Raw genomic sequence first — 24,661 nt, 5'->3', positions numbered from 1 at the left:
AAACATCTCAAAGAGGCTATATTGCCACCTACCGTTATGTGAATAGTCCAGTGCGCCTGCGCGTCTTACCGGACAAGATGGCGACCAGCAATGGTGGAGGAATGGAAGTGGATGGGGCAGGCGAGTATATCTCACTTATCTCTCCTTCTCGCCCTGATATGATGATGAAACTCTGAGCGGGTTTTCTAATCCGTGCTCCAGTAACGTTATGAACGACCTGCAGTGATGGGTTTGTGTTGTTAAAGGGGCTAGCTAAAGAGTCGCTGCTGGAGCGGGTTAACGCTGACGGCTCTGCTGGGAAGCTGTCAACAAATTCGGTACCGAGGATGTTTGAGTCATTAGAAATGTCCGATCCTTCGAGAATTTGCTCTGTGCAATTCAAGCTTGAATGAACGGTAAAATCAGTGTAATCAAACCCTACAGGGAAGCCTGCAATCAACAATCCTGGCTCTGAACAGGGCTGGTCCGCTGCTCCTCAGATGGCCCGATATATCGGCCTTACCGTATCGTTCAGGGCTGGACTGGGACGAAAATTTGGCCCTAATATGTTCAGCCCCTTACCGCGGATTAGATGTGACGTAACCGCATACGCCATTAATTTATCCCCATAATAGACACAGCTAACCTTTACTCTGCTCTGAGGTAAGCTGTGTAGATAAATCTAATATAATAAAACATAAAATAAAATAATATTAACATCTAGTGGTGTGTTTTCACTCTGCTTCCATTGAATAGACCAGGGGTTTTCAAAGTGTGTGAGAGTGAGCCTCCCCTAAGAGAAAATTAGCCATTTGGTGGACCCCCACCCACATAAAGATTCAGACTGAAAAAAACTTCACCACATTTTCAAACATTTATGTCTAATTTTAAATACTTTTGATATTTTTATATCTTTGATATTTTGGTCTGCAAATGTTTTTAAACCCCCGTCTTGGCTTACCCCCAGGTTATCAGTTATTTGGTTTCAGTAATGAATTTATTGCCAATACTGCCTGATTTTCTGCTCTGATAATCCTTGAAGCAGTGTTACTCAACCAAAGAGCCAAACTGTTGAAAAATACCCCTGCAAAAGTCACAATCTCAGTGGTAAAGCGAAAACAGCTTGAAGAAGTAATAAAAATAAGTGAAAGTTGGAAAAAATGTCATAAAGCAGCAACAATGGAAATGGGCAAACATGGGGATAAAAAGTGAAAAAAGATGGGTGAGAAGTGACACAATAATGAGTAACAGGGGACAAAAACAAGGCAAAAAAATGGGGGGGAAAGCAGTCAAGAGTGGTAAAAAGGGCAAAAAGGAGGAAAAAAGTGGTATTTAATGACAAAAGGGTGCTTAACTGGGCGAAAAGTGGTAAAAAAAATGGTGAAAATGTCAAAGATTGGAAAAAAGTGGCAAAAGAAGCTGCAAAAAGTAGGAAAAAGTGGTATTTAATGACCTATGGTAGCTTAAATGGATGAAAAATATCAAAAATGGTATGAAGGGGCAAAAAAGTTTCCCTTTTTAAGGTTTTCTGGAGTAATAATATTTAAAATTAAGACATAAAAAAGCCACAAATAATCACACATTGAGTATCACTGCCTTAAAGTAACTGGAAGTTTATTCATTTTGCTCCATGCACAGCAGAAGTTAGCAAAGCAAATCACCTTTTTTCTGGTTTATGGTTCCACGCTTCCCCTGAAGTTCTGTGGCGCCCCCCAGGGGAGGCCCGCCTCACACTTTGAAAACCGCTGGAATAGACTAACCCTAACCCAGATGTGAGTACACATCATCCCTGTTCAAGTAGAACTACATAAAAACATATACACTTAAAAAATCAGTGTCAGAATGACTAATTATTTTCGTTATAGTTTTTGTTAATAGCCTTTTTTCCCCTGATGAAAACAAGAAAGTAACTTATAAAAAAAGTGCACATGGACAAAAACTAAAATTAAATTAGTTGAAACTTTAGTCAACAAATAAAAATGAGACAAAAATGTTTGACAGAGACGTTATCCAATCAGACCTCATGTCATCATGTAGAAAGTAGGGGCAAGTTAGGCGTATATCCAATCACAGCTACTGTGGCTGTGTGGAAAGGTGGGATGAGATACGAGGAGATCCAATCACAACTGCTTTTGCTGCGTGGTGGCGGGGTAAGTTAGGGAGAGATCCAATTGGTCGACTAAAATGTTGGGAAGGTTTGTCAACTAAAACTAGACTAAAACTAAAACAATTTAGATGACTGAATTATGACTAAAACTAAAAGATATTTTTGGCAAAAGACTATAAATAAAACTAAATTAAAAAGTGCTGTCAAAATTAACACTGACATGGAGTAGGTTAAAAGGCTCATATCTCTGATTTTGTTTTAGCCATCTTTTAATTCAATTCAACTCAACTTTATTTAGCACATTTCATACAAATGTAGACTCAATATGCTTTACAGAAGATTCTTAAACAAACAGTAAAAGCAATAAAAACTTAAACAGTTTTTACCCCCTAAAACACACACACACACACACACACACACACACACCTATATACACACACACACAGAATATACATATATAATGCAGCTTATGTTGTCTTTTCTGTCAGGACAACATATCCAAAAGGCAAAAATACCGTAGGTCTAACAGTTAAAGGCACAAGGGAAAAGCAGGGTTTTCAGACCTCTCTTTAAAGAGCCTGAAGTGTCTCCAGCTCTCAGGTCAGCCAGCAGCTTTTTCCATAGGACAGCACCATAATGGCTAAATGCTCCTTCACCAGATTTACCTCTAACCTTCGGTATATTAAGGAGGCTCATACCTGAAGATCTGAGTGATCTGACTGGGTAACAGTCTGTGAGCAGGTCAGAAAGGTTAATGCTTTTGTTAGACTTTTATATCATGTGTGTGTTTTATTTCAGTTGGTAGTTCATTCCACATTAGAGAGCCTTAGAGAAAAGCGGACTGCCCCGGGGAGTTCTAATAATGGGCAATTTTTCAGTTACCACTGGCTGTGCTCCTGGAGGTCCTAACACTAGTGTGCCTTGTAGAAAGTTTGCTTAAAAATTCTGGTGCTAAGTTTTCTAAAACTTCAAAACAAGTTTCAAACATGAGAATTTTGTAAAATGATCAAAGCTGAGCAAATGATACTGCTTCAGAATGTGACAGTGGTGTCACTTCCTGTTTTTATCCATTATTTCTAATGCTTGGTTATACTTAGGGTTTAACCAGAGTAACTGTACTTTTACTCGAGTACAATACTCTTGTACTTTTAAGACAAGATAAGAGAAACTTTTATTGATCCCCCATCAGGGGAAATTTGGTCATTACAACAACTCAACAAGAGAGAAGTAGAGAATAAAGGGAGCAAAACAATACCATAATATAATATAACCAAAATTAGCAATACAAAAATAACAATAATGTAATATTTACTTATTAACATTTGTACACCTTCTCTTGTGGAAGGACTAGAGCAGATTATAAATAAACACACACACACAGTGTGTTTGGTATTGATGTGAAAGAAGGACTAAAAATTCCAGTACCAAATAAACATCTGAAAAATAACAACAAATTTACCGTTCAGTTTGAAAATGAATTGAAATACACACTGTGGAAGGTGGCTGTAGCAACTTTGGGGGTATATATACAAGTGTTCTACATGTATAGCATATACACATACATTCATCCATGTATCCTCACGTTTAGAGGAATAGTGCAAAACTCACCTGATGGTGTTAAAAACTCTGACAGCAGGGGGGATGAAAGATCTGCAGCAGCACTCCTTCTTACAGGGGGGGTGTAACAGTCTGCTGCTGAAGGAGCTGTTGGCTACACAGTAGAGAAAGAATGATTCCACATCACATCCACAAACAGCTGATGTATTTTACTGTGCTATAGAGCTGTGACTTTACAGGAGAAAATCTGGTAGTAGATGTATATACTCATGTTGTTATTTCCAATAAGGAAGGTTCATATCATACTCCTCAGTAGTTGTTAGCAACATAACTCAGAAAGTTGTGGACCGATTTTGATGAAATTTTCAGGAAATGGCAGAAATGGCATAAGGAAGAACTGATCAGATTTTGGGACTGATCTGGATCACCGTCAGGATCCAGGAATGTTTTTAAAGGAGTCTTTACTATTAGGAGATAGGGCTAATGGCGTAGGTCTGCGCTGTTACCATTTTACACCAGGAGATGGCGGACATGAGTAACTTCAACCCCAGCAGCATTTTTGGGTGTGTTTCTATTCAAAGTTTTGGAGTTCATAGAGTTTGAGAGACACACGCTCGGTCGAGGAGACGAGTCAGAGCGTAACAGAGAGAAAGACAGCGAATTGTAGCAAGAATACTCACAATGCTGGGAGGAATAGAGGAATATTCACCCTCTGCCATGACAGTCCACACGTACCGAAGCCAATGCTTTACCTCATCGTGTCTCCACCCCACCGGGGAGGGAGTAATCGGCAAATTAGATTTTGGGAGTGATCCAGATCACCGTCTGGATCCAGGAATGTTTTTAGAGGATTCTTCATTAATGGGAGGTAGGGCTGATGGTGGAGGTCTGCACTCTCTGTGTGCTTTTCTAGTCCTGTAAATGTTTTTTTATAAAAAGGAGAATGACATGAAAATGCTAATTCCCTTCAGTACAACAGTTCACATTTCCTCAGCAGTATGAGTCAAAACTAGGGCTTAACCATTTGTGAAAATAATCTAATTGCAATTTTTTTCCCAATATTATAATTTAATATGCATTTGTTTTTGAGTTTCCTCAGATTATGTATTGCTCAAAAAGCAGTAATTCACTCTTTATTATTACCAGCACAATATTAGATAAATCAAACTAGCGATCAAAGATTTGACAGAGATCTGATTGTGATTTTGACTTACTGACAAATTTTATATCAGTTGCCATTAGGAAAAGTATGATTTTTAAAAAGTATTCTAAAATAGGCACTTAAATGCATGCATAATGTGAAGAGCAAAAATAATCTGGAAAAATATGTATTAAACTGCTTTTTTGGCACATTTCAGGTTAAGACAATATTTCACTGTCTGTGATTTGGAAAGTGCAGTGGGCCATAATGTGATTTAATCTAATTTGTAAATAATTTCTTAGCCCTAGTCAAAATAATCACAGATTTTTGTTTAAAATTGTTCAGCTCTATGATGATTGCTCTTGGGCTGTAAGCTAAACAAATACTTTTATTACTGTGATGGAGTAGATAAATAAAGTTATGTAGTTCCTCCTGATTCATACATTGTGTTATGTCATCCTAAACTACAGACTCCACCTACAGAAAAGAGCAGTTTATGTTTAATCTGTCTGATATCATGTTGTCTGTAAGATGAAATAATTTATTAATTGTATTTGTCGAAAAAAACATGAGATGAAGAACTAAAAATTAATTCCATGTCAAATGCAGTACTGGAAATAACTGTAATTGGACTGTTTTCCTAAATCATTCAGCCCCAGAAGCTACACAGTACTTAAAGTAAACATTAAACACAATATTTTTACTTGAATAGATTTATAGACCAGTCCTTTTACATGAGTACATTTTAACCTCAGTAACTTTATTTTTATTTGAGTTCAATAGTCGTGTACTTTTCCATCACTGATTGCTACACATATAACTCTTCTTCTCATTTTCACAGATGTTTTTTGGTTGAAGTTCTCAATAATCTTTTAATGTTCTTATAATTGATAAAGCTGCTTTTCTCTGTCAGGTAATGACACGTGATTGAGGAAAATAAGAGCTTCCTACAGCCAAAGGGAACTCTCTGAACCTGCTCACTAGTTGAACAAGTTCTCCAAAGTTTCTAAATCTATCATTAAGAACAGAAATGCTAATGAAATTTATTATCAATCATCCAATCAGCTATCCTGCTGTCATGTCAGGAGTGTTGAAGCCCGTCTTGTTTGTGTCTCTGTGTGACCGCAGCCAGCCCCAGTGTTATGGCATCAGGGGTCACCGGGAGTGTTTCTGTGGCCTTACACCCTCTGGTCATCCTCAACATATCCGACCACTGGATACGCATCCGCTCACAGGAGGGACGACCGATGCAGGGTACGTCTGTCAGCTGTAATCGCCTGCATAGATTTGTGACAAGTAGAGCTTTTCTATTAAAGCAGAAGTTCATCTTTTTTTCCCGCTCAGTGATCGGAGCCCTGATCGGGAAGCAGGAGGGGAGGAACATCGAGGTGATGAATTCCTTCGAGCTGCTGTCTCACACCATAGATGACCAAGTGCACATTGACAAAGAATACTACTACACCAAGGAGGAACAGTGTAAGTGATTTTAAAGTCAAAGATTCTGATCTTGCTGACTTCTAAACACCATGACTTGTTATAAATGTAGAGGAGAGATAGCTCGTTTTTGCTGCAATGTTTAGATTAGGAATGATTGCACCTGCAAAACCAGCGTCTGTGTGATCAGTCAATGCATCAACAAATGCGATTTTTATCAGAAAATTAAAGGCTTAAGAGACATCATTTTCCATTCTTTTCATTTCTTATTTAAAAAATTGAGCATGCATCTTACAAATCATGTCTCTAACTTGTTCCTTTGTCTCTTAGTCAAACAGGTCTTCAAAGACATGGAGTTTTTGGGATGGTACACCACAGGCGGCCCCCCAGACCCATCAGATATCCATATTCATAAGCAGGTAGGCAGAAATGAATATCATAGACTGAGTATGAAATAGCTGCCAAAATCGACACTGGTTTGAAATAGGGCTGGAGGAGTTCCAAAAAAAAAAATACCTTATTGCTATAACTGTTCTATAAAAGAATGAAACTTGAATATTTTCATGTCTTAAACTGGTATTCTCACACATTTCAGCTGAAAGAAAGGGAGCACTGCTGTAGGAAATGTCATGATTGAATCTGAATGTTGCTCAGCATTTCTTTGAAACATGGTCCTTTTTGGTTTTACCTGTCATTTATTTCCTACCTGTTAAATCTTTGCAGAGCAAACTAAAACTAAATTATAAAACACAGAGTGTGAGAGTTATTTCTCACAGTATTGTGTGTTTTCTCTTTCTCTTATTGCCGTCTTTCTTCCAGGTGTGTGAGATTATCGAGAGCCCGCTTTTCCTCAAGCTTAACCCGATGACCAAACACACCGACGTGAGTTCAGTTTCACTCTCCTAAAGCCTCTCGTATATGTACGCACAAACCACTGCTTCAAACACTGTGTCCTTCTCTCCAACAGCTTCCTGTTAGTGTTTATGAATCTGTGATCGACATCATCAATGGCGAGGTAATCTTCACGCTAAAGAAGAAGGTCATAGGTCACTGTAGGACACTGTAGAGAACATTAATCACTGGTTTTTCTTCCTATCCAGGCGACTATGCTGTTTGCTGAACTGACGTACACTTTGGCCACAGAGGAAGCAGAGAGAATCGGCGTTGACCACGTCGCTCGAATGACAGCCACCGGCACTGGAGAAAACTCAACAGGTAAGAGAGGCTGCTGTTTCACTCTGTGGAGGATTTATCATGCATTCCTGCAAGCTGTAAGCAAATTATACACATGCACAGAAATAAAAATGTTACGTTAATTGTAACAAATCAGTTGAAGAGAGGAAAAATACAGGTTTTCAGTGAATACTGGGAAATAGGGAAATACTTTATAGACCCCAAAAGAAATTCAAGTTTCAGCTGTTCTATTACACCCAGCAAGGGCAGGAAGTGCAAAATGACTGATACACTAGGACAGGGGTTCTCAACCTTTTTAGCTGACAACCCCCAAAATAAAGGTGCCGGCGACTGGCGACCCCCCACTGTACCTGAAGATGGCTGAACACAGTCATGTACATTCAAGAATGTGGAGACAAGGCCACCCATCAGGGGGAAAAATGGGAGTGCTTTCAGGGACCCAGCCAAACTGGGGGCCAGCAAAATCATGGTGCATTGTAAAGTTACGCTGTGGTATTTTATATTTAACCTGAATAAAAACCATTCTTGTCAAAGAAACACATTTTGACTCAGTTGTGTAGTAAGTAGCCCTCTTATAAATGTAAATCCTTTTGTTGAAAACAGAAACGTTAAAATAGCTAAAATGGGTTAATAATGGCAAAAATGGAGGGAAAGGTGGGGGAATTGCATTTTAAAAGTAGCAGAAATGGGTTAGAAGTGCACAAAAATTAGATAAAAGTGGCAGAAAATGGGATATTAGGTGGTAAAATGGGATTTTAAAGTGGCAAAAAATAGGTGGAAATTTGGTGAAATGGGATGAAAAAATGATACAAACTGGCAATAAAGGGTTAGCTGAGGCAGAAAAAGGCAGAAATTGGTTAAACTAGCAAAAATGGGTATATCAATTTGTAAGAGGTTTGCTTTAGAAGTGCCAAAAAAAAGTCAGAATAAAAAGTGGAAGGGTTTCTAATTGACAACAAATGGGTTTTAAGTGGCAAAAATGTGTTAGAATTTGGCGTAATTGATGTTAAGTGGCAACAGTGTAATTTAAAAACTATTCTTAGTTTTTTAAGGCATCTGGAGACCCCCTCTCAGGGTCTCACGACCCCCAATGGGGTCCTGACCAAGGTTTCTATTTCGTTTTAATTTTCTGTTTTAGATTTCATTTTAGTTTTCATTAGTTTTAACTGCTGGTATAAAGTTTAGTTTAGGTTTTATTATGCAAAAATGACTAATTTTAGTTTAGTTTTTATTAGATTAGTTTTTTTACGGATAGATGTCAGGGCTGAGTGAGGATCATACAGTTTTAAATAAATATTCAAACAGGCTACTCTTCACTTATTATTTATTTAAAGAAGATGTTTGAATACAACTCCAGAAATAAAACTACTAGTTTTGTAAATGCACTATAAAGTTTTAGTTACTTTTTGGGTTTTTTTTTTTTTTGGTAAAGCTTGATTTTTATTTAGTTTCAGATAACTAAAATGATTTTTGAATTTTAGTTTTAGTTATTTCGTTTTGGTTAACTTTAATAACCTTGGTCCTGACCCCAACGTTGAGAACCCCTGCACTAGTCAAACCCTAACCCCTGCACTGGGGTACAGCAATAGAGCAAACATGGATATCTAACAGGAGATACGGGGTCAGAGAACTGTGGGGTGTCTTTTGGTGATGTCTTTGGTTTTATCCATGTTAAGACTCTAGATGTCCTTGTGGAGGTTCTTAACTGGAGTTTGATGTTTTTATTTTATTAATTTAACCTTTATTTAGCCAAGTTAGTCCCTTTGACATCAAACATCTTTTTTCAAGTGAGACCTGACCAAGAATGGCAGCAACAAACCGTTTCATCAAACAATACACTCAGACTCATACATGAAGTGACAGAAAACAATTATAAGTCACCAATTAAAGCAGTGACATTCAGAAAGTTTGGATTCAAAAACATTCAGACATCAAGTTTTGCAGCTTGAATTCAGTCTGCAGATTGTTCCACGCAAAAGGTGCTGGAAAATGTTGGGAATGCACATCTCCTGAGCCACAACAAAGATCCAGGTGTTTGGGGATTCCCTGGATGCTGTCATCAGGTCTTAGTCTGTGAATGGTTAGAGCGTGGATGTTGTAGAGCAGGTCGCCTACCTCGGCAGCGTGATCCATCTATCCTTTGACTGCAGGGCTGAGATCAGCTGCAGACATTGACTCACACATGGGGCGATGGGTTCGCTGAGCAAGACAATGTGGTGTCTTTGGCATCCGAGCATGTAGACCAAAGTCAGAGTCTTTCGGTACTTGGTCCGTCTGGTCTTGGGATACTCTTGTGAGGCCTGGATGTTGACTGATGGACAGAGGCACCAGCTGGACTCCTTTGTGACAGCGTCTCTTCAGTGCATCTTTGGGTATCATTGTTAGACTGTGTGTCTGATGCTGACGTGATCAGGAGACCAGGGATGGGTTTTCTGCCTGATATGGGAATGGTAGCTGCGCTTTTATGGGCACCTGGCATGCTCTCCCAGGCCTGATCCAGCTCACCACATACTGGGTGCCCAGGACCAGGTGGGAGGATACTTGGAGAGATGTGGCATGGGCCTGGTGCAGGCATGGACATGGAGGCCTCACAACAGTCACCACCAGCATCCAACATTACCTGTAGAGGTGTCTCACCTGGAAGCAGATCATTCTTAACAAAGTGATCAGATAGTGCAGACTAGAATCACTGATTAGAACAAGCACACAAACCAGTGAAAACAACAGATGAAAGGCAGGTGGTTATTAATTTCACCCTATGCTCTTCTTGTTTATTTCCCACCAGTTGCTGAACACCTCATAGCCCAGCACAGCGCGATAAAGATGCTCCACAGCCGGGTGAAGATCATCCTGGAGTACGTCAAAGCCGTGGAAGCAGGTGAGCGACATCGGGGAGTTTTTAATGAGGCCATGAGAGCAAAGAATGTGGAGATAAGTCTGGAAAACAGCTGCACTGAAATGAGATGTTTCCTTTCCTCACTTTTGGCCTGTTAAAGGAGGCCCCTGAAACACGCCTCCATAATGACAGACCTCTGTCTGATACTGTCTGACAGCTTTTTCTGCGCCTCATTGTTTTTAGCACGGCTGTTTTTCTCTCCTGTCTGTCTTTGTGCGCCACAGGAGAGGTGCCATTTAATCACGAGATCCTCCGAGAAGCCAACGCCCTGTGTCACAGACTGCCGGTCCTCAGCACCACGAAATTCAAAACGGACTTCTACGATGTAAGCAAACTCTACTCACAAAATACAAACTTAGTATAAACCAGGGGCAGGGTTTGTTTTCATCAGACTGAAGATCTTTTTCCTATCAGAAACCCTCATGAGGTTCTAAAATCAACGAGTCAGTAGGTGTTAGCATCCTGTGATAAAGACGATCACTGTGATGCCTGTTTTATACGTACTTTAGAACAGTGGTTCTCAACCTTTTTGGCCTGTGACCCCCAAAATAATGGTGCTAGAGACTGGGGACCCCACTGTACCTGAAGGTGGTTGAACACAGCCACGCACAATCAAGAATGGTCATGTGCAGACAAGGCCTTCCATAAGGGGGATAAAGGGGGAGGTTTCTCAGACCAAGCCAAACTGGGGATCAGCAAAACTATGGTCCATTGTGAAGTTCAACTGTGGAAAACATGTTTTATATTTGACCTAAATGTTAAAAACACAATTTAAATGGTTTAAAAATGGATAAAACTGGTTAATAATGGCAAAAAAATGGTGGAAAAGGTGATGAAATTGTATAAAAGTAGCAAAAATGGGTCCAAAAAGTGGTAAAAGGGGCTTAAAAAGTGGCTGAAATGGCTTTTAAGTGCAAAAAATGGGTGGAAATCAGGTGGACTGGGATGAAAAATTGATATAAACTGGCAAAAATGGGTGAAAAATGAGTGTAAAAAGTGGATGATGGAGGCAACAATAGGCAGAAAGTGGCAAGAATTGGTTTAGAAGTGGTAAAAACAGGCAGAAAAAAGTGATGGAAAGGGTTTAAATTAGACAAAAATGGGTTGAAGTGGCAAAAATGTACTAAAATTGATTAAATTGGTGTTAAAGTTATATAAAAGGATTCAAATTTGGTCAAATTGGTGAAAAGTGGCAACAGTGTAATTTAAAAATATTCTTAGTTTTGTTAAGGCATCTGGTGACCCCCTCTCAGTGTCTCGTGACCCCAGAGGGGGTCCCAACCCCAAGGTTTAGAACCACTGCTTTAGAAGGCTCAGATATATTCACTTTACTAAGAAGTAAACCATCGACTAAGGCCTGGTTAGCAGAGGTTATTTCAGCAGGAGTGAGTATTTGGTCTGTTGGGTTTTTTCTGTTGTAGATGACCAGGATTGTAGTTTTTGTCTGCTGCTGAGTATTCACTGTGATTGTGTTTTTTAAATCAGACTTTAAGTTTTGAACACACAGATGTCATGCTAAAGTCTGATTTATACTACTGCATTTAATCTTGGTCTACATTAGAGGTCAGAATCTCGGCCCTTAACCAGATCAGGCTAGGATGTCAGCCGCTACTCTTGGTCTGGGCCAAACACGTCCTGTCAGACATGGCAGCATAACTGTTCTATTCTTGATTTTTTAGCTTCAACATTTCTCCTCTAGTGTAAGGGCAGCATCAGTTTACCAAAAACACCGTCTGTTAACAGTCTGATCATCTTAAAAACGCTCAACAGCTTCAGCATGCAGTGATTGCAAGTCTGTAATTCATAGATTTGAGATACTTAGATTATCACTGGAACAGATTTCTGTCATTAAAATGACTCAGAAATATAATTTAAAGCATTAACCATAAAACTTTCTCGCCCATAAATATATAAATGCTAGGGCTTTGGTAGGGTGGGGCAGAAATGTTGGTTCTGATCTAAGCTCTAGGTCAGGGGTCCAAACTATGCCTCGGGGCCATTTTGGATTGGCCCCCTGAAAATTCATTAAATTACATAAACTATGGCCCTCAACAGAGCATGATGCTTGTGCTAGACTGTATTATTCTCCTTAGTTTTAGGACAAGGCAGTGCTACCACACTAACACTGTAAACAAACATTTTGACCACACATTTTTGTGCTGTTTTTAAGGAATAAATTAAGGCTACACCTTAGATAGTAAACATATTGGCAAACAAAATAATGAAGATCTTCATTTGTGTATTACAGCAGCACAGTAGACGTTCCAGGGGCGGAGACTGAGGTAGTCAGAGTCGACCAGGGCCCTCTGAAATCTGACCGGCCTCCCCAAAACCCTTAAAATTGATTGGCTATTTGCCTTGTCAGCCATCAATTAGCCATTTAAGCATACCCACTCACTGACCATATCTTATCCTACAGTAGACTGGTTTCACTTACTTTGATATCTAGGTGAGGCATATAAAAGTGTCCCCGCCATCCTTATAGATTTCTGTATGTGGCCTCCAGTGGAAAAGGTTTGGACCCTTTGCTCTAGGTTGTATGAACTAGTACCTAATAGGGCTGGACAATTTGGAAGAATATGTTATTGCCCTTTTTTCTCCCCAACATTGTGATTACAATTTAATATGCAATTAAATCCAGAATTCAGTCACATGTAGATCTCAGTGTTTTCATGTTTACAGCAACCATATTCCAGTATATCTAGAGTATTAAGACACAAACTTTGGATTTCACTTTACAGGCTGAAATAAGACCTTCCATTCAAATGGAAACTGATGGTGTCAGTTTCTTTTTTCTCATAATTTAGTTTAAAAATTCTCCATAAAGCCTAATTTGCACTATAATAGGTAATACGACCATAATTCTCATGTCTTTGTTCTCACATATGTAGCTTTGGTATTTATTTAGAAGAAGATGTGATTGTCCTAAAATGTACTTAGAGAAAAGGTCTTTAAAAGTGTTAAATGCAATGTCAGATTACTTTATAAATCCTGTTTTAAAGACTAAAAAGTAGGCTTAGACCTCTACACATATGTGAGATCCCCTCAGTCTCATTCTCAGGCTCATTAATTATGCCTCTGTTTGTTTCCCCTGGGCAGCAATGCAACGACGTGGGCCTCATGGCCTACTTAGGCACCATCACGAAGACCTGCAACAGTATGAACCAGTTCATCAACAAGTTCAACGTTCTGTACGACAGACAGGGCATCGGCCGGAGGATGAGAGGACTCTTCTTTTGAAGCCAGAGACGAGCGAGCACTGCAGTTTCTTTTCTTCCTCTGTTTTTGTTCCTCTCTTGGTTGGTTTGTGTTTCAGCTAAAACAAACTCCGTAGCTTCTCAGACCAGTTCACCATTTTGGGCCACAGGTGTATCTAAAAGCATTTAAACACCAGTCAGTCAGAGAAACTCTTTCTCCAGTATGCACAGAGATGAATCCACTGTACATGAGCGTTATTTTATTTGACCCCGTTTGTTTTATTGTTTCATGTTTCTGTATGTAATAAATGATCTGCTGATTTTTTTCATGGGACTTTGGCTCCTCTTCTTTCTACACCTATGCGATCATCACCAGCTAGACGATGTATAAAGGTAAACTCTGAGAAAGTGGAATCTATGGAGCTACTGTAGCTGCAGGTTTATTGTCAGGAGTGTTTGCTGTTAGCTAGGCTTTTGAAGTCGAGCTCCTGCTGTTCCATTGCCTCTGGAGGTTCGAGCGTGCACGGCAGGAGAAAGCGTGCAGGGGGGGCTTATATCTGCAGAGTTGGGGTCTAACAGTAGTCAGCGTTTTTATGGCTATTAAATGTACAGAGGAAGCAGAGGTAATCACCCCCAGCCTGCAAGCTTGCACTTCTGCTTTAACCAGTCTGCCTTTACCTGCCATGTGGCATTCAGGGGAGCATGCATTTTCCCTTTTTAGTGTTCTTGCACCTTTTTAACGCGCCTGTGAGGAGCAAGTAAGACCATCAGCAGCGTTTCTTTAGAGTAGTGTTACTCAACCAAAGAGCCAAATTGATGAAAAATACCATTGCAACAGCCACAATCTAAATGGTGAAAAGTAACTAAAATCGGCTAAAAAAGCTGTAAAAGGTGGGACAATGGGGTAGAAGTGGGATTTTATGGCAAAAGGCAGCTGAAGTGGGCTAAAAATAGCAAAGAAGCGGGATAAAAGTGGCTAAAAAAACTGATGAAAAGGGGAAGAAATGGGATAAAAGTGGCAAAAAATGGGGAAAGAGGGAAAATAGGCATACAATGGAGAAAACCGGGTGAAAACTGGCAAAAATGGGCGTAAAGTCACAAAAAATTGAGTTACAGGTGGTTGGAAAGCGGCGAAAAGTGACTGAAGCGGGCAAAAAGGTGGGAAAATGGGGAAAAAGTGGCAGAAATTGATTAAAAGTGGCAAAAAATGGGGGAAAGGGGCATAATAGGCATACAATGGAGTAAACTTGGTGAAAAGTATCAAAAATGGGTGCAAAGTCACAAAAAAATGAGTTAAAGGTGGTCAAAAGTGGTAAAAATTGACTAAAATTGGCAAAAAAGGTGAGAAAATGGGGTAAAAGTAGCATTTAACGGCAAAAGGCAGCTGAAATGGGTGAAACATCGCAAAGAAGCAGGATAAGGTGGCAAAAAGAAGTGGTAAAAATGGGCTAAAAACAGAAGACATAGATTAAAAGTGGCAAAAAAAATGTAAAAAAGGGTAAAAAAGGTTGAAACTTAAGTTTGACCATTAAAACCTACTGTATAAGTGTGGGAAACAAACTGGTTGATGTAACTTGCTATGATAAATTTCTGAGGTCAAAGTTTAAAGAGCCATGTGTTGAGTATCACTGCTTTACAGTTATCTTTAAGAACTTCTGCCGCAGGGTCGGTGACGGATCGAGTGATAAAACTGAGACATTTGACTGTGAAAGGAAGGTAGGAGACTCTTTAGTCCGCAGAGTTCTTAGAAAAATAAGACAAACTGGAGCTTTAATGTGCTTTTAAAGTGAGCCACTGGTTTTGCTGGATTGGCAGAATAAGCAGCCTTTATGTTGCACACCAATCCCTCTACCTGTGGATTTCCTCTCTGAGCAAAGACAAAATCCCCCAAATGATCTTAAAAATAAAGAAGGTTCAAAGTCAGAGTACTCCTCATTGTTTGGTGTCACTTTATTGTTCCTTTAATCCAAAAACTCATTGGCATTACATGTTTGCATCGGCTGAAAACAAAGCAGAACAGTGATGGTAAATACATTAGCTTGGCTTAAACAAGTGCTTGTATTCTTAACAGTTTCGAATCTCTCAAACCTGCTCAGTTAAAGTCTGTTTGATTCTAAAGTGGAGAACCCCTCCCTCTGATTCCTCACTGACCGTCCTCTGCAGGCTCGTCTGCTGAGGCAGCGGGCTGAGGGTACTGGAAGCGGACCGGGTCATACAGATCATCCCGGGGGTCATAGGGCATGGGGTGGTAGTAGGGGTGAGGGAAGAGGGCCACTTTCTTTGGCATGGGTTCAGGCGGGGCAGGCTCCTCCACGGGCTTTTCCGCCACTACTGGAGGTGGCGGCGGCGGTGGGACCACCACCTTCCCCTTTATGGGTCTGGGTGGGTGGTCGATCAGGCAGTCGGGGTCCCAGTAGGGGTCGCAGTCGTACTCCATGCCCTTGAAGATGCGAATAGGGGCCGGGGGGGACTTCTTCACAAGGACCGGCGGAGGTGGAGGTGGGGCAGACTTCATCGGAGGAGGTGGGGGTGGGGCAGACTTCATCGGAGGAGGTGGGGGCACTGCGACCGGCTCTGGCGCAGCCTTCTGGGGTACACATTTGGGGTGGTAGCGGGGGTCACAGAGCACGGGTACGGCGCCGGTGGGCAGGTAGACGATGTGGGGCTTACAGAGGGGGTCCTTCTTGTTGCACAGGAAGAGGACATCAGCCTGCGAGATGGACGGGGCCAAGGGAGGAGGAGTTGCTGGGGGCTCTGTGGGCTTTGGGACCCCTTTCATGGGAGGAGGAGGAGGGAGGATCACTTTGCACTTCTTGTCTGTGGCCGGGTCACACGGGATCATCGGCATTCCCAGTTTGTTCTGGTAGTAGGAGGCGTTGGGGCCGTAGGCGTGCTCCAGGTACCTCATCTGCTGGTAGAGCATCCGCAGCTTATCGATCTCATAGAGCTGGGACAGAGAGCACAGAGGTCAAACATTTAGCTTTTCACTGTTCACTAATTTCCTTTTTAAAGGGGAAGTATTATGCAAAAATCAAATTTTCAGGCTTTTCTAACAAAAATATATGCTCCCCTGGCCTGACCACAGTCCCCTCCCTCCCTCCCTCTCTTTTTCCACCTTTCAGAAAATGTGTGCTGAAACAAATCGTTCTCAGATTTCCCCCTCATGATGTCATGTGGAGAGTTAGCCCCGCCCCCAGATTTGGTTGGCCCTCCCCCTCTTGATCCTCCTCACAGCTGGCAGCTGAGAGGAGGATCAGGAGAGCCACATCCACTTCCTGGGAGGGGTGTGGTCAGGGGTGGAGTCAGCCAGCTCATTAACATTTAAAGTCACAGACACAGAAACAGCTGGTTCTGAGCAGGGCTGAAACAGAGGGGATAGGACATGCAGAAACCTAAAACTGGAGTGTTTCTTCAGCAACAAACTTCACAGGCATGTTTTGGGACCTCTGAGACTGATATAAACTTGTCGTAAAGGGTAAAACATGTGACCTTTAACCCATAATAAGTTCCTTTTTCCATGTTTATATTAGTGACATCACCTTTAATATAAAAACATGTCTAAATCCATTCAGGAAGTCCGCTACCCACAGTCTAAAATTTGAAAAATATTCTATAAAGGATGCCATGATCCCAATTAACTACAGAAATTCTGAAATTAATCATGATTAGCATTTTTCCAGTTTCTCAGCCCTACTGTAGATCAGTATAGGAAACAGCTGGAATTTCACTTTCTCTCTTTATGAGTTGAAGCTCATTTGGAAGCCCAAACTTGTAGCTAATGCTCAATCATGATCCTTCAGGGTTAACAAAGCAAAGTCAGAGCGGCTTCAAGTATTAGCATCTTTAAGATATGACTGCAGTTTAAATCAAACCCACATATATTAAGAAATAACATTCAAAAGTTTCCCACAGTGATGTGTGATGATTATCATAAGCATAGAAAAAAGGGTCCCCAGAACCCCCAAAATAATGGGGACTGGAGACCCCCCACTGTCCCTGATGTGGATCTCCCGTATCCCAAAGGTGCTCTACTGCAGCGGTTCTCAACCTTTTCAGCCCGGGACCCCCAAAATAAAGGTGCCAGAGACCGGGGACCCCCACTGGACCTGAAGGTGGTTGAACACAGCCATGAACATTCAAGAAGAGTCATGTGGAGACAAGGCCGTCCATAAGCAGTGTTGGGGGTAACGCGTTACAAAGTAATCTGTTAGAGTACTCAGATTACTTTTTGGAGTAACGAGTAACGTAACGCGTTAGTTTGACAATTTAAGTAATCCCGTTATTAGTTACATTTCCATAAAAGCAATCCGTTACTGAAAGAAAAATCCTACATTTCCTCTCTCTTCCATGGCTTCAAAAAAAAGAAAGGTAAAAAAAGGTCGCTCCTTGAAGCATCTGCTCTGTTTGTCCTTCTCTCTTCCTGTAGTCACGTTGGCACGTGCCAGAAGATAAACATCCTGTGACATTAAGTGGCGTTGTTAGCTTGTAGAGCCAGCAAGATGACAGAGAGGACAGCAGACCACTGGTGAATTATCCCCATTATGATGGATTTTTGGATAAAAGGGACTAGAACAGCATCCTGGTGAAACGTACGTTTAAAAGCTTGTTTGCGTTCATTGAATCAGCTGTGCAGCTGTTCCAATTACGCGCTGTTATTACACAGCGTTAGAGTGATTCTGTCTGCCTCAGCTCAGCTTGTTGTCTAATTGTGAGCATGTTAAAGAGCTGTGAAGGTTTTCCTGTTTGTTAGTGGTGTTCTGAGGCTGCAGAGACACAGATTATGGGCTGTAAATTACGCTGTACATCGACATTAGAGTCTGCACATTTAAACGCAGACCACCTGCCGTTTTTCCAACCCCCGAGTGGAACGAGTGGCTAAAGGGTTTTAATATTTAGTAACACAAAAGTACTCTAACGCATTAGTTTTAGATGTAGGTAATGCAGTAACGTAACAAATGACTTTTCTCAATATGTAACGCAGTAATCTAACGAGTTAGTTTCAAAAGTAACGCTACCCAACACTGCCCATAAGGAGGGATAAAGGGGAAGGTTTCTCAGATCCAGCCAAACTGGGGGCCCATGGAGGTCAGCAAAACCATGGTTCATTGGGAAGTTAAGCTTAAAATGAAATAACTTTCATTAAAAACATATTTAAAATGGGTAAAAAATTGCGTAATTAGTGAAAAATGGCAAAAAATGGTGGGAAAGGTGTTGAAATTGGATTTTTATAGAACATAAATGGGTTAAAAGTGGCGAAATTAGATAAAAGTGGCCAAAAAATAACCAAAAATGGATTAAATTGGTAAGAATGAGTACTAAAAGTGGAGTAAAAAGTGGCTGAAATGGCTAAAGTGCAAAAAATTGAGGGAAATTTGGTGGACTGGGATGAAAAATTGATATAAACAGGCAAAAATGGGATAACTGGTTAAAATGGGCAGAAAGGGGTACAAAAAATGGTTAATAGTGGCAATAATGAGGCAACCATAGGCAGAAAGTGGCAAGAATTTGTTCAGAAGTGACAAAATCAGGCAGAAAAAAAGTGGTGGAAAAGGTTTAAAATATACAAAAATGGGTTTCAAGTGGCAAACGTGCTAGAATTGGCAAATCTGGTGTTAAAAAGTGATGAAAAGGGTTAAAACCATTTTAAACCTTTTTAATTTTGTATTGATATTTGACGTGTGCTGCTGACCTCTTGGCCAGGTCGCCCTTGTGAATGAGATCCTGATCTCAATGGGATTGATCTGGTTACATAAAGGTTAAAAAAAAAAAAAAAGTTTGGTAAAATTGGTAAAAAAGTGGCAACACTGTAATTTTAAAAATATTCTTAGTTTTTTTTAAGGCGTCTGGAGACCCCCTCTCAGTGTCTCGTGACCCCCAATAGGGTCATGACCCCAAGGTTGAGAACCCCTGCTCTACCCGACTGAGATCTGGTGACGGTGGAGGTCGTTGGCGTTCAGTGGACTCATCGTCATGCTATCTTGCTGGAAGGAGCCATCAGAAGATGGTCCACTGTGGCCATGAAGGGATGGACATGGGCAGCATCAGTACTCAGGTTGGCTCCGTTGGTACTAAGGGGTCGTCTAATGTTGGTGAGCCCTATAACTTTAGCCTCCATTTCCTGTTCTTAGCCCACAGCAGTGCTACCTCTGTGGTCTTCTGCTGCTAGAATAAAGCTAAAATAAAAAAAAAATAAAGACAGCTACCCTTAATTTTAGTCTTTGACACAAACATACTGACTGGCACCTGCACACCACTGTTAATTTTGGCAGCTCTTTCTGATTTTAGTTTTAGTCTTTAAATGAAATGCTTTAGTCACATTTTAGTCATTTCTACCCGTTACATTTTTAGTCGAGGAAAAGTCAAGACATTTTAGTCTAGTTTTAGTCCATAAAAGTCCTCATATTTTAGTCTTTATTTTAGTCCAAGCATTTATTTTCTTGCCTAAATCTGGTACCAAATCATGGTAGTGTGTTCTCTGTCTAACCTGGGGTCCCTGCTTTCTACAGCTGAGAGGCAGAATAGATACAGATGCATTGTTTTTGACAGATTTACCCACAGAGGAGAAATATCACAGATTTTGAATGTCCGACGAAAACTACATTACATTTTAGTCTAATTTTAGTCATCTTGATGAAAACTAAACTTAGTTTTTTGTCAGTTTTAGTCATCACAGATCTGTTTTAGTTAGTCTTAGTCTAGTTTTTGTCATGGAAAAAAGGCTGTTGATGAACATTTTTAGTCAGAGTTTGAGTATAGGGTATTGTTCCCCACTTTTGAAATAAAAATATATGCATAGAATTAGTCAAATGTAAAATACAAGCATGGTATTTTGGTGAGATTTAAGTTTTAATAAAGGTAATGCTTAAAATCCTTAAATATAAGTCTGCACCAAGGTTGTAATAGTTTTGGATTTTTCATTAGTTTGCTTTTTTATTTAGTTTTACCTTTTGTTTTAGATTTCAGTTTAGTTTTTATGAGTTTTTCCTGTTGGTTTCTTAAATTAGTTTTGATTTTGAAAAAATACCTTGTTTTAGTTTAGTTTTTTTGGTTTTAGTTTTTTGGGGAATATGGGACACTTGTCGAGGGCCAGACCCAAAGGGGATCTTCACTTTTCATTTTATTTATTCAACTATTATGTTTGACTACAATTCATGAGCTAAAACCGACCATTGCAATTATCAGGCCACTTTACTCTCTCTGGGTGTTCATGTCAGACAGTGTGATGCTGTCAAAGACTCTCTGATTTTATTTCATTTTTGTTCGTTTTGTCAGCACATAATTTAGTTTTAGTTTTTCTCATGAAGCTCAGTTATTATTTAGTTTAAGTTAACATGATTTTTACCTTTTAGTTTTAGTCATTTAGTTAGTTTTAGTGAACTATAATAACCTTTGTCTGCACATGACTAACCTTGAACATGCAAGGCTGCGTCAACGCTTCAACCCTCAGATCCAGGGGGCTCCCCGCTCTCTGGCACCTTTATTTTAGGGGTTGCAGGTTGAAAAGTTTGAGAACCCCTGCAAAAGAGCACCGGGGAATGGGAGACTCACATCATGGATGTGCAAAATGGATGAAAATCTGTGAGGAATGTTCCCAACTCCTCGGTGAAAATACACCATGATTTAAGGCAGGTCTGAAGGCAAAAGGGGGTCCAACCTGGTACCAGCAAGGTGTACCTAATAAAGTGGCCGGTGAGTGTTTATTCTATCTTTCTGAAGATTAAATCTTTAATTGCAATTAATCTCAGACTTTCAGTACAAAAAAAAAAACACACTTTAAAAAAGGAATCTATTTCTAACTCCTGTAATGAAAATCATCGCAGTGAGGATAAATCTCAAAGGTCTGGTCAGTGAGCCGGTCTGAAACTGAGGATATTTAACCCATAATCTGATAATTCTAAGATTAAAGTGTGATGCTTCCTCCCTTTATCATGCACCAATTAAAGACCACCCCAGCCTCTCCAGTCCCATCCATGCCGCTGTCTCACCCCTTCAGTGTGTCCGATGCTGCTGTAGTAGCGATAATAAGCCTGGAAGTCCGGGTTTCCTCTGTACCACCGAGGGTCCACGTTACGTTTGGGCCTGGAGTGGGTCAGGAAGCCGTTTGCTTTCTCTGAGTCGATGCTGAGGTCACTGACAGGAACCATCTCTGCAATCAGAGGAGACAAAACCCCATCACTAAGAGACAGGAGTCTGTAAAGATGGAGCTAGAGTCAGTGAAGCTGAGGACTTACCCTCCTGCTGGATGATGTTCAACAAAGATTTGGCCTCCAGAAGACCTGGAAGAGAGGAAGAATCAACCAGTGATCATAAAAACACAGCAATGCTTCCATGGAGGATGGAGATGAAGAGGTAGACTGACCTGGGAGCAACGTGATGCAGCAGAGAGCCCCCAACCAGCATGGTGAGGAAATCATCTTGAACCCCTGTGATTCAGAGAGGAGTGAGTCAGTAAAAAACAGGCTAGCTGCTGCAGGAGATGAAGTTCACCTGATAGTCGAGGCGCTCCAGCATCATCATCATGTACTCACCTGTCTCAGGAGGCCGTCTTTGCTGCTCCAAAGGGCCGCTGGGGTTAAATACAGATCCGTGAGTCAGAACCCCTGAAACTCGACCCTCTGCCCAATAGGACTCCATCAGATCCTAGACCCCTCCCTCTCTTTTTTATAAGCTTTAATAAGGAGCCTTTGGCGCCAATTAAGGACAAAAGCCCCGGTGCTTTCAGCAGCCAGGCCGTAAAGAGAGCAGACTTCAAATGGAAACTCCCCATTAAGTCTGAGAGGGAAGGAGCACCTGCTGGGACGACTGCAACCGAGGGGAAAATGCTGCAGACCAACACAATAACTCAGCCAGGAAGACAAAAATGTAGAGATGACGGCGTGCTCAGCCTTAACTGTACATTAATCATGTGTTTTAGAGTCCTGGAGCAGCATCAGCTCTAAAAGGGGGTTATTTCTACACCATGAACATCTGCTTCTCTAACATCTGTGACTGCAGGGCTCTCTATCAGCGCACCGATGTAAAGGAGGCTTTATAAGTCTCAGCGTGCTAAAAGTACATTTAAAGCTCGTAAAACTAGGACATTCTTTCAGGATGTTGTCATACAAACATACATGTCCTAAACTTAAAGCCTGTTTGAGTCGACCAGACTCCATTAAAGCTGCCTTTATAATTCTGTACATTAAAAGTGGGTTGTTAAAGAGATGGAGAGCTTCTGCTGTTCCTCAGATCATCGATGCTCATGGAGGGAAAACTCCAGAAAAAGAGATGGGACTAAAGACCAAAATCATCCACAGAAATAATCCAGGGACTGAAGATGGTCTGAACAATCTCAAAGGCCTTAAATTCATAGAAACATTAGAAATACTACTTATTATGTTTATTTCTAATGTTCTTATCTCTTTGAATTAAAGGTCTTCTATTTTATCAAACATCTTTAGCGCCTGGACCTGGATTATTTTAGCTGATGTGTTTTTGGTCCTCAGTTTTTACTGTTTTTGTTATTTCTGAACCAGCTTCTCTGTGTCTTTGTCTGATGCCTTGGTTCTCAGCTGGATGTGTGCCTGACAGTCCACAGGAATCATGGGGCCCCTTAAAATAAAAATAAAAAAATAAATAAAATAGAAAAACATAAAATTAAATTAAATTAAATTTAATTTAATTTAATTTAATTTAATTTAATTTAATTTAAAAAACAAAATTAAATTAAATTTAACAAAACAAATTAAATAAAATAAAACAAAAAATAATAATCATTTAAATAAAACAAAACAAAACAAATTAAAATAAAACAAAGTAAAACAAAATAAAATAAAACAACATAAAACAAAAAAATTAAATTAAACATAATAAAATGAGATAAAACAAAATAAATTAAAACAAAAAATTAATTAAATTAAACAAAACTATAAAACTAAATAAATAAAATGAAATAAAACAAAAAATAATTTCAATAAAACAAAATAAAATAAAACAAAGTAAAACAAAATTAGATTAAATTAAATTAAAACAAAACAAAAAATAAAACAAAATAAAGCAAAACAAAACAGAATAAAATAGGGCAATGCTGGTATAATGTTGAGCATAGCTGCCTTCCAAGTAGCTGACCTGGGTTTGATTCCTGGATATCACAGATCAGTGAGCATTGTATCTGGCAAGCTTGAAAATAAATAAATAAATAAATAAGTAAAGGCTCTGTTAACGGGCCCTCCCCAGAAAGCATTTAGACCTAAAGCTACATAAAAAATCCTCTAAAACACATTTCTGTCCAGGACTCTCTGGATGATAGGAAGCTAGGCTTTACAGCGTAGCAGATGGGTATTTTAGAAGCATTTCATTTCTACCCAGAATGCCTCTCTTTTGTCTACCAGTTATGAGCTCCTGCTCTGCTAAACAGTGACAAAAACACAGAGGCTTTCTGGGTAAAAATAAAACACTTGAAAATGTTTTGGTAGAGTCTACGTTTGAGCCAACATTGTTTTGAGGGCCAGAGCAGCACGGTGGTGCAGGGGTTAGCGCTGTTAGCTCCTGGTTCACTTCCTGGTCAGGGCCTTTCTGGGCGGAGTTTGCAGGTTCTCCCCAGGCATGATAGGTAGGTTCTCTCCTGGTGACCACCACCACACGCTCGTCAGGTTTATTGGTGACTCTAAATTGCCCGTGGGTGTGAATGTGAGCATGCCTGGTTGTCTGTCTCTATGTGTGGCCCTTTTTTAACCACAAACTCACTAAATTCCAGGAAACCGTACCCATCTGTTACGCTGTATAGCCTGGTGGCTGGTACAACCAGTGAGTCCTTCTTAAAGGAGCAATGCTCACTAAAACCACTGGAGGCTAATGTCACTATTACTGCTAGACACCTTATATGACTTTGATTCAAAAACACTGAAATATCCCTTTAACAGAACAAACTGGATCTTTTTCCTTTTTAAATCACACTGTAAAAAAATTCACAATTAATTTTGCTGTTTATCAATGACATGTAGAAGACTGTGTCCACTGTTATAGATCTAATCCAGCATGAATTACATATATTCATCAAACAACATGGGTTTTTAGAAGGTTTAATATTTATTTAACATGAAATTTGTGTAAAAATACCAGTTTAAAACTTCTTTCTACAGCAGAGATGTTATGTAATATATATTATGTAATCATATAAG

General features: G+C 40.1%; 2 protein-coding genes across 2 annotated transcripts; one reads left to right on the top strand and one right to left on the bottom strand.

The window, feature by feature from the left end:
* The first annotated feature begins 44 nt into the window (after positions 1-44).
* On the top strand, positions 45-13,832 carry cops6 (COP9 signalosome subunit 6). Its single transcript, XM_041797870.1, has 10 exons — positions 45-120; positions 5,913-6,038; positions 6,129-6,260; positions 6,549-6,637; positions 7,038-7,100; positions 7,186-7,233; positions 7,319-7,433; positions 10,198-10,290; positions 10,533-10,633; positions 13,408-13,832. The coding sequence occupies exons 1-10, from the start codon at positions 78-80 to the stop codon at positions 13,546-13,548; spliced, it is 951 nt and encodes a 316-aa protein (XP_041653804.1). The 5' UTR covers positions 45-77; the 3' UTR covers positions 13,549-13,832.
* Positions 13,833-15,648: 1,816 nt separating this feature from the next.
* Positions 15,649-21,926, bottom strand: LOC121516735 (leucine-rich repeat extensin-like protein 3). Its single transcript, XM_041798139.1, has 4 exons — positions 21,865-21,926; positions 21,733-21,781; positions 21,491-21,635; positions 15,649-16,452 (listed from the first exon to the last, which is right to left on the bottom strand). The coding sequence occupies exons 1-4, from the start codon at positions 21,917-21,919 to the stop codon at positions 15,649-15,651; spliced, it is 1,053 nt and encodes a 350-aa protein (XP_041654073.1). The 5' UTR covers positions 21,920-21,926.
* Positions 21,927-24,661: the final 2,735 nt, after the last annotated feature.

The sequence above is a fragment of the Cheilinus undulatus genome, linkage group 10 (assembly GCF_018320785.1).
Source record: "Cheilinus undulatus linkage group 10, ASM1832078v1, whole genome shotgun sequence".
Lineage (NCBI taxonomy): Eukaryota > Metazoa > Chordata > Actinopteri > Labriformes > Labridae > Cheilinus > Cheilinus undulatus.
Note: the sequence above shows the minus strand (reverse complement) of the source record. Positions and strands in the feature narration are given on the sequence as shown.